At 34.6% G+C, this 15,918-nt stretch overlaps 2 protein-coding genes across 2 annotated transcripts; both read right to left on the bottom strand.

Moving 5' to 3' along the window:
* Nucleotides 1-252: 252 nt before the first annotated feature.
* LOC106353850 (ethylene-responsive transcription factor ERF118) lies at nucleotides 253-1,893 on the bottom strand. Its single transcript, XM_048735907.1, has 2 exons — nucleotides 1,669-1,893; nucleotides 253-1,572 (listed from the first exon to the last, which is right to left on the bottom strand). The coding sequence occupies exon 2, from the start codon at nucleotides 1,376-1,378 to the stop codon at nucleotides 431-433; it is 948 nt and encodes a 315-aa protein (XP_048591864.1). The 5' UTR covers nucleotides 1,379-1,572; nucleotides 1,669-1,893; the 3' UTR covers nucleotides 253-430.
* Nucleotides 1,894-10,361: 8,468 nt separating this feature from the next.
* On the bottom strand, nucleotides 10,362-14,442 carry LOC106353849 (alpha-xylosidase 1). The gene is made up of 3 exons (XM_013793660.3): nucleotides 14,115-14,442; nucleotides 13,366-14,039; nucleotides 10,362-12,441 (listed from the first exon to the last, which is right to left on the bottom strand). The coding sequence occupies exons 1-3, from the start codon at nucleotides 14,327-14,329 to the stop codon at nucleotides 10,556-10,558; spliced, it is 2,775 nt and encodes a 924-aa protein (XP_013649114.2). The 5' UTR covers nucleotides 14,330-14,442; the 3' UTR covers nucleotides 10,362-10,555.
* Nucleotides 14,443-15,918: the final 1,476 nt, after the last annotated feature.

Raw genomic sequence — 15,918 nt, 5'->3', positions numbered from 1 at the left:
TGTCTTGTGTTTGTGATGGCCCGGCGAATCAGCAGAGAGACAGTAGTGAAGAAAGAAGCCAAATGAATTGTCCCTTTCTATTAGATTCGTAGAATCACAACACGTCAGAATCTAACGTTCCATCCACTGGTAAGGCGATAAGAACAAGGGAAATAACAAATTAAAGAAGCCTCCAACAATACTAACTGGATGCAGTAATGGTAGTTATAGTCTTAAACCCCATACTTAAAGACTAATGAAGAGAACCACAAGAGATGCAAAACTGTTTTTGATTCATCTTTAACTATAAAACAAAAATTAAATAAAACAAACTCTTAATACAAAACCCGGCTAATTATGTCTGAAGCTCTTACATCTCTCCGGAACACACTTTGTGTATGTCTTAAATACTTTTAAGAAAAAAACATAAAAAATTAAACAAAAATATAACTCAAGTTGCAAAACTTTTCCTGGTGCAAGTGATGTGTTGAGGAACGTTCTGATCACCAAGGAAACCAGAACCAGGTAGCTCGAGCCCAAGATCTGCAAAGTCGAAGTCCGGTAACGCACTCGGACCACAGTCTCCAAACCCGTTAATGTCATCGAGCAGACCAAAGTCATCAAGCTGATCATCAGTGAAGAAACAATCAAAGTCTAGGTCTTGCTCGTCTACACCAGCAGGTCCCATTGGTTCCTCAAAGAAACCAAAATCAGGGATCGGCAGATCAGCAAAGTTGAAATCGAACAACACTTCCTTGCCCGAATCAACATCAGTTGTAGGAATCTTGACCTCTTCTTCTTCATTAGGCTTGACACAAGTGAGAGCCGAAGCTGAAGTGTCTTGCTCAAGGGGAGAAGAGCGAGAGCATTGACTAGTCTCGGAAACAGAATCATTAGTGATGCCGACAAGTGCATCATACTCTCTCCTCTTCTCTATGTAAGCTTGATAAGCTGCTTCTTCGGTATCAAAAGTACCCAACCACGTCCTGATTTTAGTGATTGGATGTCTGATCTCAGCAGCCCACTTCCCCCACTTCCTCTGCCTAACACCAACACGCTTCTTAGGCCTTAGAGCAGGCGATGCTGATGCTGATACTATCTTCTTGCTGGTGGTTTTGGTACTGTCTTGCGAGGAAGACACGGAAGGCTCAACACGAGGAGGTTGAAGAGGTGGGAAGTTAACTTCACGGACGATGCGTTTCACTTGGCGAGGCTGCTTAACCACTTCTTCCTCGTCGCTAGAGGAATCATCAGTTGCGTAAGGATCGTTGACGATGATCCGAACTTTTCTCAGAGGCTGGTGGGTATCTTGAGGATGGGATGATAAAGATAATAAAGAGTTGCTTCTCTTTGGTTTCTTCATGTCAACCAAAGACTGTTGTTTACTTATCACTACCATTGTTGCTGACGTCACACAAAAAAACCCAAATCCTCAAAAATACCCAGAAAAATAAAAAAAACACACTCAAAACACTTAAAGATCAAAACTTTGTTTTTGTAATAATAAATTAAAAAACTCAGCGAACTATGAAAAAAGAAAACTTTTGCTGTTTTATGTGAAAACCCCCAAACACTTCAACGCCAGAACAAGTCCTGAAGACATAAAAACCAAACATAGAGAGATGAGTTTAGTCGCTGTCTGTAACAGATCTCTTAAAAGGGTCGAAGAAATGAGATAAAAGTCGATACCTTTTGGGTCTTAAGCGCATGGAAAGAGACGGAGTCTCGAGAACAAGCCTCTGCTTAGAGCAGAAGTGAAGAGCGTTTGAAGTAGGACCAGGACCAGGTTTGGAACAAGATGTTGATGAGATCGGACTAGAGATGTTGTTAATCAGAGACAAAATCACAGCTTTTGATTCAAATCCAGCCGACATAAATCCGCGTTCAGAAACGCTAACTGTTCCTGTTCTTCAAAAAGACACAACAAGAAGGAGAAGAAGAACAAAAAAGTGAGAAACCAAGAACACAGCTTAAACCCTTGAGCAGAGAGAAACAGAGTCTCTTTTGATTATATATATATAATAATAAAAATAACTCGATTTTTACAAAGACTACGCAAATCTCTAGAAGAGAAAACATAAATATCAAACAAAAAATAAACAAATCCGAGGACGAAGAAGAAGAACGATTCATTTAATAAATTCATGGAGAAACGCAGAATTTTTTATTAACCTTTTTGTTTGTTGAAATGTGTTTTTCTTCAGATTCTCTCTCTTCTATCTTCTGCTCTCTCTCTCTCTCTGTCTTTTTTTCTTTAACTCTGGTGAAGCTTTCATGCTCTTTATATTCTCATTTTATATAGCGATTTCACTTTTTCCAATGACGGTCAAAATGAACCATTCAATGAAAAGACCGACACTTATGGGAAATTAATTATCAAAAAGAAAGTAAATATTCAATAAATATTCAGTTTTCTTTTGTAGTAGATTTGTAACCATAAATAAGTAACTAAATTGGTAATTAATCTTTTATAGTCTTCACATTTATTGACCAACTCAGAGATTTTAATGAATCTTCCGTTTTCTTACTAATAAATAACTGTATTTGACTGTTTATTTAGCGTTACATTACTATTTTAGAGTAATAAATTTTATTTTTAACCGTCATTGAGAATTAAAAAGTGAACTAGCATCATATAATAAAATGAGCTGGCACTGTGGGAGTAGGGACAATTTTAACATTAATGGCGCATGACTCTCTCTCTTACTCATGCTTCTATCATGGCCCGCCAAGAATCCCAGCGCGTGTTACACACTCTCCCTTCCCCCACACAGAAGTTAACAAGTCATTTTATAATCTTTTCTTTTCTTTTTAGTCGATTTTAGTTATATAATTTGTTATCTTTTTAATCTATAGTAATGTTTTTATTTGGATAAAAATCTAAACTTTTAGTACAAATCATCCAGTTGGTAAAGAAATCTCTACAATATATGAATGAAATCTTTAAAAATCTTGCTAAATTCAACTTTCACTATAAAAAATTTTGACTTATTAAAATACAAAATATATTTTTATTTTAGATTTTGGTCATTTTGTTAGATTTTGGTTTGATTTAGTTCGGATTTTAGATTTTAGTCGTTTTGTTAAAAAAATATTTATTTAGTTCGGATTTGATTTATTTTCCTATAAATTTTGGATGATTTAAATTCTCTTTAAAATCAATTATAATAAAAACTTATTTCAATATTAGTTTAATTAGTTTTTGGTTTTTATAGATACAAATATTTATGTAAATATTGGTGATATCTAAAGATTTATCGATCTAGTTCGTTTTTTTTAATTTGGTTGCTAAATTTTTAAAAATTATTCAATTTTGAATTATACAAAAACATAAACTGAATTATTCAAATAAACTAAAATTGGTTTAAGTTCATAGTCAAATATTTAAATATCCAAAAAATAATAATTAAGATATTTTGGTTTAAACATTACTAATATTCTGGATTATATATAAGTTTAAATATTTTATAGCTAACCTAATATTTTTATATAATGTGTTAAACATTCTAAAAATTGTTTTTTGATGCATACTGTGTTGGCTTAACACCTAAAACATTTCAAATAAGAATCCATTTATATTTATATTACCTTTTTATCACATATTTATATTATCTAACTCCATTCTGAACTGAAAAAAACAACTGATTTGCTACTCTTTTTTTTGGTTCCAGGTAATTTTCCAGAGGTTTACTCACGCGTTTGGTGCTTCTTTATAAAAAACAAAGAGCGGCGACTCGGAAAACTTTCCTCGGTACGAAAGAACCTGCAAAATGGGTTAATGTGAATGTTTGACCCAAAAAAATAGGTATCTTGTACCAGATGAAATAGACAACATATACAATGTTGTACACACTAGAGAACTGTAAGCGCTGTTAAAAATAATTTGAAGTTAAACATCATATGAGTTGCTCGACTTTCTCTCACTCGGTTTAAAATGTTCAAAATTGTTGTATACAGTATTAAAACAAAGTAGTGAGGTGGTCGTGGAATAAATATCAAATCAAAAAGATAATTAAGCAACAAGCTGTCGATGTAAAGAACAACACCATATGATTACCGGAGGTGAAAAGAAAGTGCTGATTTTATATGGAGTTTTTGTCGAAAATTTAGAGAATAATGTTTAAGACACATGTGACACATGTACGAAAAGACTCTTCTTATATTTCCCTTCAATCTTACTAAGCGCGAGTTATAGTCTCTACCATCAATCATAACATTTAACCTCATAACACTATCTTTTTGTAAAAGTGACCACGAAATCAAATTTCACAAAATATAAAAAGTGGTCTATGTATGGTGTATGGTGTAAAAGACAATTATATTACATGAGCAAATCGCGCAATGATAGAACACACCATTATGTTATAGTGGTGATTATGACAGCAGGGTATATGTTGTGAGTCCTCTTGTGACCTTATATCGACTTAAAGAACTAAATAAAGCTGAGAGCTAACTTCAGTAAATTTCTGAGATTTTATTTTTTCTTCCTTTTTCCTCGTATTGTATATACCAAAATAAAGCATCTGCTTTACAAAAATCACATTAAATTTTTCTAAATATCTTCTTATAAATGTAAAACCAAAACAATATATGTGAAAGAACGAGAAGTTAACTCTCGCTACTCAATTTCTGGTCAACTTAGCAACATATGATTTCTTGTAAATTGTAATAATTTCCCAAAAACTATCACACATATTTGATGTTTTATTTAGTCCATATTCTTTGTATGCATAACATCAGTGTCCACTCTCTCGCATAAAGTTCGTGTATAGAGCATGTGACATGTATATCAAATAGCATCGGTAGAAGTGGCTTTACAAGTCGATCGTTTACCTGAAAATTCTTAATCTAATAAAATATGTAGCTGATGAAAACAATCACACATTTTTTAAAAATAAATTCTACCGGCTGATCCGGTCGGCTTCGAGAGGAATACACTTAGTTTGCTATAGATTGGACTGGCTACCATACTATCTGATTCGAATTTGGAATACCTTCGGAATAATGCTAGGAAGTGAATTGATCATTTCTTATGATCTACCATGTAAACCAATTGGATTGAAGTTCAAGTCTAGACTGGTCAAATAATAATAATTTAGTTATCGAAGAAATCAAGTCCAAAAAATTACTGTTAGACTACCACTCGGTTTGTATCACAAAATTGCATACATCTAATTTGGTAAAATGAATATGTAAAGTTGTTGCACAACTTAATTGCCATGATTCGGTGTTAATAATAATAAGAAAAAGGGGAAAGCGTATAGTATGTTTAAGCATGAAAAGTTTAGAAATAGAATCCAACTGTCTTGGCATGTGAGATGCACATGAGATGAAGATATGGGTTCATCGGAGCATCAGGTCGTCACATTTTAGACGAAGAGGTACCATGGCTCTTCGCCACCTGCCAAGTTTACATAGGCAGAAAGGGCCCTTCGAAATCTAATGTCCCATCACTTTATCACGTGATCTCTATAAAATCAATCCCCCACTGCATTCATCTGAATTCTGAAATCCAGACTATTACTATTTAATAAAATCTGCATTCTTACGAACTGAAAATAATAATTAAATGAACGCATAATGTTCTTTGGGTGCGTAATAAGGCGTTTCAGTTTATTTAGATGTATTATGTCAGTGCATGCATCCTGCATCCTGCATCTGCATGATTCACAATTCTATTTGTAGTAAGAAAGATTGAACGAACGAACTTTGTTATTTCATCTAACTTCCTCTATTTGTTATCACTGTTTTTCTTTTTGGTGTTGGGTTTTAAATCTTGTCGAGTTCTTCCTTTTTTTTGGACAAAGTAGAGTTCTTCCGTTATAACTCTACATTCCACTGTCTTTTCATTTTCTGTCTGAACTATGTTTTGTACATTTGATGTGGTGGATGCCATGAAAGACTCAAGAGCTTGAATACTAAATCATACTAAATCATCCAGGCTTTTCTCGAGCAGATTTTCATTGTACGTTTCGAAATAACTAAAATTGTGTCTACAAAGACAATGAATATGTTATCGCATAAACGTTAATAAAGAAAAAATTTAATTACCTTCTTCAATACTGTGTATCTTCTGTTTTAGCAAAAAAAAAACTGTGTATCTTCTTGCTCACACAATTGTCATTTGAAAATAAATACATAGGAGAACCAGAGTCTACAAGCATAGGAGAAACAAAACAATAATCATAAATAAAAAGGGAAGGTTCTAAGGTTGGCTTTGGCTTGAGTTATTTTACGATCTGAGATCGGATGAGCGAAGGGAATGGTAAAGTCTCTCTTTTCTCTCTTATGAACGTTGAGAGATAAAGAGAACTTGTGGTGGTTCCCTCATCTTTGCTTCCTTCCTGATCTGTAACATAGCTTCTGGTACACGGTGGTCTCTTCGATGCGGTGTAGCCGGCTTTGACTTCGGTGGTTTGCGACCTTTTAGGTGGAATCATCCGACTTTGGTATCGTGTTTGTGTGTTTTTAATCGATGGATGCTCTTTGAAACGTGCTGGCGTACCTGATGAAGCCCAATACGTCCAATACAGTTGTTGGAGGTGGGTTTTTTCGGTGATTGTGGTTGACATCCCGGTAGTTTCCGGTGGAAATTTGTTCGGTTTGGTTGGGTGAAATAGTCTGAAGTCGGAATTGTTGACGGAGGTTCGTGATCCCGAGATGATTCCGGTAGGAGACGGTGGCTATGGTGAATCGCCGGTGAACTCACCGGCGTAGATTTCGCATGGCGGTGAAAGCGGTGGAGGATGTCGACGCGTGGATGGTTCGGTGAAGATCGTGGAGATGCGGCTTGCACGTGTCTCCGTCGCTTCCTGTTACACGTGTTATGAACGTGGTTTCTAATGTTGTTTGGGCCAATGTTGGGCCTGGTGTTTTTTTGTTTAAGCTCTGGACTACCCTTTCTTTGGGTTTTGAATGTTTATATTTATAATTAATATATTAATTATCAGAGAAAAAAAAAAGGAGAAACAAAACAATATTTAAAACTGAAAAGCAAGAAAGAGTATAGAAAATAGGAGAAACGTGTTTCCCATGAGAAAAGTTGGAGATAAGATCAGGAAACTTATCAACAAAGTCTCAAAAACCAAAAATGAATACATAGTCAAATATATATTTTTGAAATAGTTTGAAAATAAGAATAGTAATAGAAACCAATTAAAATAGAAATCAATAAAATATATAGTATAATAAAATACATAATTTTAAGAACATATGAGTAAAATTAAGAAGAAAAAAGATATGCCATTCAGGATGTTATTTATCAAGATCAAATAAAATAAAATAAATAACTCTGACTGATTTTTCACTAAACTCAAGCTAACTAAACTCAACAAAATATTGAGGCAAAACTACAACCAAGAATTAACAGATGATTAAAACAAAATTTCTAAAATAAACAATCAGAAAACAAAGATAATAAGATACAAAATATAAATATAAAAAAAAAGTTTTTTTTTTATAATACAAACAAGAGATCTTAGTTATTGTATCCAAATAAATATATAATGTTTTAAAGTTATGCTAAGAATTTGGAAAAAAATCATTGAATATAAATTTAATACCGATATGAAAAAATACTCTCTTTTTGTTTTTAAATAAGTGTCACTTTGACATTTTTCATCAAATTAAGAAAATAAATGAAATATAGTTATTTTTTGTTAACTATACATGTTTGACCTATAGTTTTTGAAATAAAAAAAATTATTGATAAAGTCAATGCATTTTGCAATTAATTTTAAATTGAAAATAAGTAAAATTTGTATTAGAATTCTAAAGTTACATTTTTATGTAATAAAAAAATGTTAGGATGACACTTATAAAACATATGAAATATATAGTTTAATAGTTTGAGTAAAAGACACAATATATAATTTAAGTTCAATAATGTAAGTTTCTACTGCAAAATATAAAGTAAAATTGAATTTAAGTTAAAAAACATAAAGTAAAATTCTTGTACTTCAAAAACTATATATATTTCCAAAACAATTAATTTTAATTTTAGTGAAAATGTATCCCAACAAAAACGTAAAAAGTATAAGGAGGTTAAAGAAATTGATCTGAAAAATGGATGTTTATATAAGAAAATAAAAATAAAATTGGGATCTATAGAAAAAAAAAGTATTGTTTTATTTCAGTTTGGTTATCCAGATCAACATGAATAATAAAATAGTTTTTTTTTACAAAAAAAAAAAGAAAAGAAAAGAAGAAGGTAAGTGGGTCACGCAGACGGTGGCGCGTGACTCTTTTCTCGCCATTTAGCCGCCTGCCACTCTGCAGGTCCCACTTTCCCGCCTTATTCTTCCCGCGCAAGTAAAAAACTGTCACCACCGAACCTAACCTGTCTCATCTCCTTCCACGTATTCACTATTGCCACCTGCCTTATCGTTTTGTGATATGGCTAACGAGTAACGAATCCCTCTGGTTTGCTCGTTTCTCAAGACCAGCTGGTTGAACTCTTTTTTTGGGGAGGGGGAAACTTATTGCACAATTTATTGCAACCTTTTCTGATGTGAAACATAGTCGGTTAATGTATAGTCAAAAACCTTAACTGTAAAGAAAGATATCGCAGATATAATTACATATGCAAGTTAGTTATGACACTTAGGCAAAGCTTTAGACATATTATCGGAGGAGTATGTGAACTTGCATATGTTATTGGTTACGATAATATATTGTTCCAAACAGTGTGAGTAAATAAATTATTGTGAAACACGGAAAGATGATAATAACGAGGAGAAGTAAAGCCGACAAGTCGAAAACATTTGACAAGTTTTACGACTCGACTAAGTTCCATGACTCGTCAATCAATTGCTTAACTAAAATAATACTATTCTGTTTCATATTAAATGTTATTTTAAATTTCTACACACAGCTTAAAAAAATATTTAGTTTTACATATTTTCGATATAAAAACATCATTACTTATACACCTAACCACATTTTAATCAATAAAAAAATAAACTGAAAAATAAAATTTATAAATTTTGCAACAGAATTTTTTTCGCTGTACTTAATATAAAACGGAGAAAGTACTTATGTTCTTAATTAAGGTTTGGCAATTAATTATCTCAACGACTTGTCAAAGGGAATGGCGTAATAGTATCTAATTGTGCTCTTTCCTTTTGGATGTGTGATATAAAGTCGTAGGGCTAAACAAATATTAGATCTTGTGGGATGGATTTTTCATCTAATAGGCTTTTTGGATTAGACCCAGTTATAGATCTTTGCCTAGCCATGTTAGATTCGTTGTCTTCACTGTTAGATCTTGCATGTGTATCATCAAAGACAAGAATCCATCCAGATGGGGGAAAAGTGCCAATTTCGACCCAAACTATTTCAGTCGTGCCAAATACAACCCGAACAATTGATCAGTGCCAAATACGACCTCAACTCAATTATAATTCAAAAAAACTACCCGAACTTCTTAAAACGTGCCTAAATCTACATTGACTCTAACAGAAGTTAGTCAACCGTTAACAAGATAAAACGACGTCGTTTGATATACCAGGAAAAGTGCCAATTTCGACCCCAACACTCTCAATCGTGCCAAATAAGACCCGAACAAATGGTCAGTGCCAAAAACGACCTCAACTCAATTATAATTTAAAAAAAAATTATCCATTTTTTTCTAAAACGTGTCTAAATCTACATTAACTCTAACAGAAGTTAATCAACTTTTAACAAAGATAAGACGATGTTGTTTTGATATATGTATTTTTTTAGAAAATATGTTCATTTCGGGATTCAAATCCGTGCTGAGATATCCTTTTAAAGGGGCACACTAACAACTAGACTAAAATCGTTACTGATGTATTATATGAAAAACTGCTAAGTAATTTTTAAGAAGTCCAGACATTAGAAATTAGTGGACTACGTAAATGTTTCTAGAGTCATTAGGCTTTGCTCCAAAAAAAGTCATTAGGCCAAATAAGAAAAACAAGTTGAAACACAAGAAAATAACTAAATACATCAACAAAGATTGACAAAAAAATGGCTAACTGAAATGATGTAAACAAAAAAATATAAGAAAAAAAGAGATATTAAAACTACTTGAAAACTAGCTGAGGAAAAAACACACTAAAAACTAGCTTTCCATTTCACCTTCATCTAACATGCTATTCAGCTCGCAGAGCCATCAATCTCTTTTACAATATTTCCGAACAAATTTACCCGAACATTATTAGACTAGTTTCAAACAGAAAACAAAGACAAAATTTATGTCAAGTCATTGAATTGCAGATCCTACAGAAGGAAGGGTTTTAAATCACCGATGATGTTTCAAAAAAAAATAAAATCACCGATGAAACCGTCACACACTTTCAAACACAAACCGATTATAACAAACTAGAGTAGATTGGTTGCCTTCTGAAATTAAAGTCTCATGATTATAATATTCTTACTTCCAATTTTTATTCCAACGAAAAAACAACACATCTTCTGATAAAAGAGGAACACAATCTCAAAATCAAACCTCTATTCCCCATTTATAATCCGAACGAATAAGAATGAGCATATTTTTTTTTTGTAAATAATCTCATTCTCCTGTCCAATACTTCACCAAACTCTCACATGCAAATTAAACTGCACCATTAATACCCATCTTCCACGACATGTTGAAGTCCTTACCAACCATCATCTCAAGTCCCTTAACTTCAACCATCACACTCTTGTTCTCTCCTTCCTCTTCCAACCCAGCAACATAAGTATGCTCCTTCGAGCTTACCTCAATCTTCTTAGCCTCGTTCGAGATCGGACTTCCATTGATCTCAATCTCAGAAGCTGACCCCGCTCCTTTGAGTCCCAACACACTAACTTTCTCAATGACCCATCCTTTGCTCAACGCAAACTTCCCTTCCTTCACTTGCGACCACATCTTCACAGTTCCATTTCCGACCGAAGCATAAAAGTCAACGTACGTGGACTGTCCGTTTCCTAGCTTCATCTCCGGAAGCTCGTCCTCGTCTAGGTAGAGCTTACCCGTCGCGTATCCCTCGGTAGCTCCCGCGGGGAACGTAATAACTAGACTAAACGGCGTCGTTCTAGCTTCTTTAGATATCAGCCCTCCTTGTTGCATGGGTAATATAGTGTTCTGGTAAAGATGAACGTTCACGAAGTGCAACGGAGCGGGGAGAGCCACGCGCTTCCCCGTCTTGGTCACAACGGCTTGAGTCATGTCGAACATGTGGTACCAAGAGCCTGGTGGGAACAGAGCTTTTACTTGTGTTCTGCCTTTTTTGAGAACAGGAGATATCATCAAGCTGGTGCCTAGCAAGAACTGTGTGCTCAAGCCGTAACATTTGGTGTACTCAGGGAACGAGAAGAAGAGCGGTCTAGCCATTGGCGCACCGGTCATATGAGCCTCGTAGCTTAGCGTGTAGAGGTATGGAAGGAGTTTGTATCTCATACCAAGAGCGTTACGAGCTGACTTCGCAACCGTGTCCCATTGGTATAGCTCTTGTCTTGGAGAGTAGTAGTTTGCGTGATCCCTCGAGAAGGGATAAAACGCGCCTACTTCGATCCAACGGTTGCAAAGTTCCTCCGTTGGTTGAGGGTAGAACCCACAAATGTCTGAACCAACCATAGGAACACCGAAGATTCCGAAGTTCAACATTGTTGAGATAGACACTCGCAAGCTCTGCCATGTTCCTTTGTTATCTCCGGTCCAATGAGCAGCGTACCGACCTGAACCGACGAAAGTAGACCGGGACAAAATGAAAGGACGTTTGCCTTCGATAGACTGTAAACCCTTGTGTGTGGCAATGGTCTCGGAGAATCCGTAGAGACTATGAGCATCATACTCTCTTACACCGTTGTAATGTAACGCACTTGTGGCAATGGTCTTGAAACCGACAGGAGCTGTAACCCCAGTAGCATTGATCTTGTAAGGAGGATCATCCCATCTAGTTTTTGTTATATTCTTGCAGTCCAAGCAACAAATCCAACCAGGTCCTTCTCCACTAGGACACTGCTTCCCCTTTGGGATTGTGCATAGCCCTGAGCAAAAGTTTGACACTTCGTTCATGTCGATCCATAGACCATCTATAGGGACTAGTTCATGGAAGCGGCGGATCTCATCTCCCCACCAAGCGACCGTCTTAGGGTTAAGGAAGTCAGGAAAATAAACCGGACCGGGCCAGACTTGAGCTAAGAAAGGCTTTCCTTCATACTTGATGAACACGTCGTTGGCCATGGCTCGTTGGTAGACACCGTAGCTAGCGTTGACGCCAATACCAGGATCGTTGATGACAATATACTTCATTCCCATCTTGTGGATTCTGTCCAAAAACTTCAATAGCTTAGCACGAGGGTAGCTAATGTTATTCAGTGTGAAGTCTTTGTGTGCGTCCATGTGATCATCATCGTTCCATATCACATCAAGTGGGATCTTAGCCTTTTTGTAACTATCAACCACGTCTTCAACGACTGATAAGTTATGGTATCCCCATCTACATTGGTGAAAGCCTACACAAAATTTCATACAAGATTAGTATATAAAAATAGAATCATGGTCCATTTCTAGCAAAGACCATAGCAAGAATCATGTGACCAATAAAAATTTGCTGAGGATAATAATAATCATTGATCAAGAGTCAACTTTTCAACGCCTAAAGGATAACAAAAGAGGAAAGCAACGTAACACGTCTTCATGTTCTTTTTTTTTTTTTTGTCAAACGCCTTCATGTTCATATCTTTTTTAATTGGTGGGAAACATAATTAGAAAGCGACAGTTGGGTAACATTACTAAAAGTTGTGTCGGAGAAGATATAATGTACAATGAATTTCCTATCAATAATACCACGTGACATTTAAAGAATATTCAACACAATTAATTTCATAACATTTTTCATCACTCTGATTAGCAATGATAGGCAAATCCATTTTCGTGTGACACTTCTTTTGACTAACAGTCAAAACTTAGAAAACCTGCAATTTCATACTAATATCCGGTGTGATTTTCAATCCACTTTTACATTTCTCAAAAATATAAACTATGAATATAGAAGTGTGTTTCATTCTAATATATTTCTCTACAATAAAAATATTATATTTAACCTATTTTTAAAGAATAATGTTATTTTTATTTATATTTAAGAGAAAATATTATTCTCTTATATATACAGAAAATATAACATTCTTCTATATTAGTGGAATACATTAAAACATCTCTTAACTCATTTATATTGAACTCTAACAGTAGAGTTGAAATTGACCTCAATGTTTTCTCTAAATAAAATAATACAATATTTTTTCCTATTTATAAAGTAATGCTATACCCACAAACACAATCATTAATCCTATAAAGTCTTTAATTGTCTTCTAATCTTAATGTAATAGCATTAAATCATTAAAGACAGTAAAACATAACCGGAATAAACGTGTACATACCTAGAGACCAGTACGGCATTGGAGCTGGCCGTCCAATTAACGAAGTGTACTGATCAACGACATCAAGCGGCGAAGGTCCAGCGACGAAGTAAAAATCAAAAACTCCTCCGGTGACTTTGTAAGTCAAAGACGTTCCTCTATAAAACACATCCATACCATTACTATTGAGAAGCAGAACCGCATGAGCATACGGTTTACCTCCAACGTTCCTCAGATCCATGTAAACCGGATGCGAACCGTACAGATCGGTGTTTAAGTTTATCGCCGACACATCCTCCGTGTAGAGAGTGTAAGGCTCGTTAGGGACGAGCTTGATCCCCTTGGCTTGCGAGTTCTCGCCTAGACCGTAGAGTGATGCGTCTTTGGGTAATGAAGTTGAGATCTCTAGGTACTGGTCTTTGAACACCATTTGTCCGAAGGGTGAGGTTGAGTCTGAGCTTGTGTTGAAGAGCGTTTGGCCGTTGGATCTACGTTTCACGGCGAATGTGAATGGGTCTTTGGTGAAGCTGAAGATCAGCTCGGAGCCTGAGATCTCATGGACTGTGGTCGGATATTTTCCGATGACTTTCCCCGCCGGTGGTGGCTGTTCGCGGGGGAGGAGGTTGTATGGAACCTCCCATCGTTGTTTCTTTGCGTCGGTGATGTGAACACGGAGGCGATTGTCAGTCTCGTGTCTGAAAAATCCAACGGTCAGAAATAGAGAAGGTTACGTAGGGCGCGAAGTAGAGGATCTAAAGAAGTAGGCTTACTTGACGAAGAGACGGAGAGTGGTGATATCTGAGCCGTAGATATTGGTCTTCTGTTTGACTTGGAGGTAGCCGATGAAACCACCGTCTGGAGATTCTTCGACTGAGATCAAACGGTAGCCTTTGCCGATGGTGTTTGAGGAGTGGACGGGTGAAAAACAGATGATTAAAGCTACAAGAAGAGAAAGAGATGAAACAGCAGTTTTTGGAGAAGCCATTGCAGTGTAGTATTGATCTACACTCTACAGTAGCTACACTGTAGTGTAAGCAATGAAGGGAGTGAGAGGGAGTAAAAGAGACCCTCTAAAGGTTTGATAAGTTTGTGAAACACTTAACAAGGATATAAATAGTAGAAAATGTTGTAAGTTTTTTTTAGATAAATTATGTGCCTTATAAATGGATTAAGTAATGCTAACAATGATATGTGAAAATGAGTAGAACTGACTCACCGCTCTGCTTCAGTTTTCATGCGTTTGAACTTTGTCTTTAGATTTATTTAATAAATGAGTTTACTAATTGTTTAAATAAGAATTAAACAAGCGAGTTTTAGTGAATTAGAGTTTGCTCACGAATATAGTAGTTTTCAAAAAAAAAATTATAATTATATTTTATATTTGAAAAATCAGTTAATAATTTCAACCAAAATTTTGAATATTTATTAATTAGTATGTCACATGGCAAAGTAAAAAAAAGATAAAAACGCGTAAGAAAATCTCTAATACATTTTACTATTTTGGCTTCTAAAATAGAAAACGTTATAATAAATGAAGCTTACTCTAGTATATTCTTTTTAAATAACATCAGACTGTTGATTAGGTAGTATAGGATCTAATTTAATGATTTTAGGTTATACTAGATTGTTTTTTGTATGTTAGATTTAAATCTCTGTGATCAAAATCATGTATTCATTTTTTTTGGTTAATGAAAGTTGATGTTGAGAAAAAGAAATCAAGCAACACGGGTACACGGCTACAGAAACGGTTACAAATAACTTCAGCTAGACAAAAGCGTTGGTAAAATATATGGATTCAAAGATCTAAAGTTCCAGTCCTAGTTTAAGGTATTGAACTGTTTTCAGTTCAATATATAAATTCGACTGGTACCTAATTTCTTATATCTGAAGAACCTAAAATTACAAAAAGCCCAAAAATCTGAATTATAAATCTAAAATATAATTATATACCAAGTGGACAAATATCATGTTATATGCCAAGTGAACCGAATGTAATTATTCTTTTATTTTATTGTCAGCATAATTTTATACAATATCTTGACATTTATGTTCGCGTGGAGCAAATATCATGTTATTACGGTATTTGAGAATTAATGCGATGTCCAATAAAGCAATAAAGAGTTTGAACGGATTTATCAAAATAAATAAATAGAAGGATGTGATTTGTTTCAACGTGGCTCCATACATCTTGGTCTCTAAATTGAAGCGTGATTTCGATTTCTTAAAAAGGTTTTCATATTGTATTTTTAAAAAATATTATTGCAAATTACAGAAAAAGAGTAGACATAAAACTGTATACAAATTCAAGTGACTAGAAATAAAGAAAATGTAGGCTAAAGATCCGAATGGCAACATACAAAATAAATGCGATGCCGTCCTAACAATAACAAAAATATATAGGTGTATAGATATATATATAGAGATTTTTTGTTACTATTAACTATGGTGTGGTACAATTATAAACATTCGAAGCTTTAAACCTGCAAAAATATGTGGTTTTATTGTACTTAGTTGCATAATTCTGGAACTAGCGTAGTTTAACAAATTTAAATGAAAATAACATAAGTCTCGTGT

Source organism: Brassica napus, chromosome A7 (genome assembly GCF_020379485.1).
Source record: "Brassica napus cultivar Da-Ae chromosome A7, Da-Ae, whole genome shotgun sequence".
Classification (NCBI taxonomy): Eukaryota; Viridiplantae; Streptophyta; class Magnoliopsida; order Brassicales; family Brassicaceae; genus Brassica; species Brassica napus.
Note: the sequence above shows the minus strand (reverse complement) of the source record. Positions and strands in the feature narration are given on the sequence as shown.

What these genes read in the sequence shown, in the direction of transcription:
- LOC106353849 (XM_013793660.3), bottom strand. Translation starts at nt 14,329, where the DNA reads ATGGCTTCTCCAAAAACTGCTGTTTCATCTCTTTCTCTTCTTGTAGCT. An exon ending in ACTCTCCGTCTCTTCGTCAA is followed by an intron (nt 14,040 to 14,114) that starts GTAAGCCTACTT and finishes TGGATTTTTCAG; the next exon opens with ACACGAGACTGACAATCGCC. An exon ending in AATGCCGTACTGGTCTCTAG is followed by an intron (nt 12,442 to 13,365) that starts GTATGTACACGT and finishes AATTTTGTGTAG; the next exon opens with GCTTTCACCAATGTAGATGG.
- LOC106353850 (XM_048735907.1), bottom strand. Translation starts at nt 1,378, where the DNA reads ATGGTAGTGATAAGTAAACAACAGTCTTTGGTTGACATGAAGAAACCA.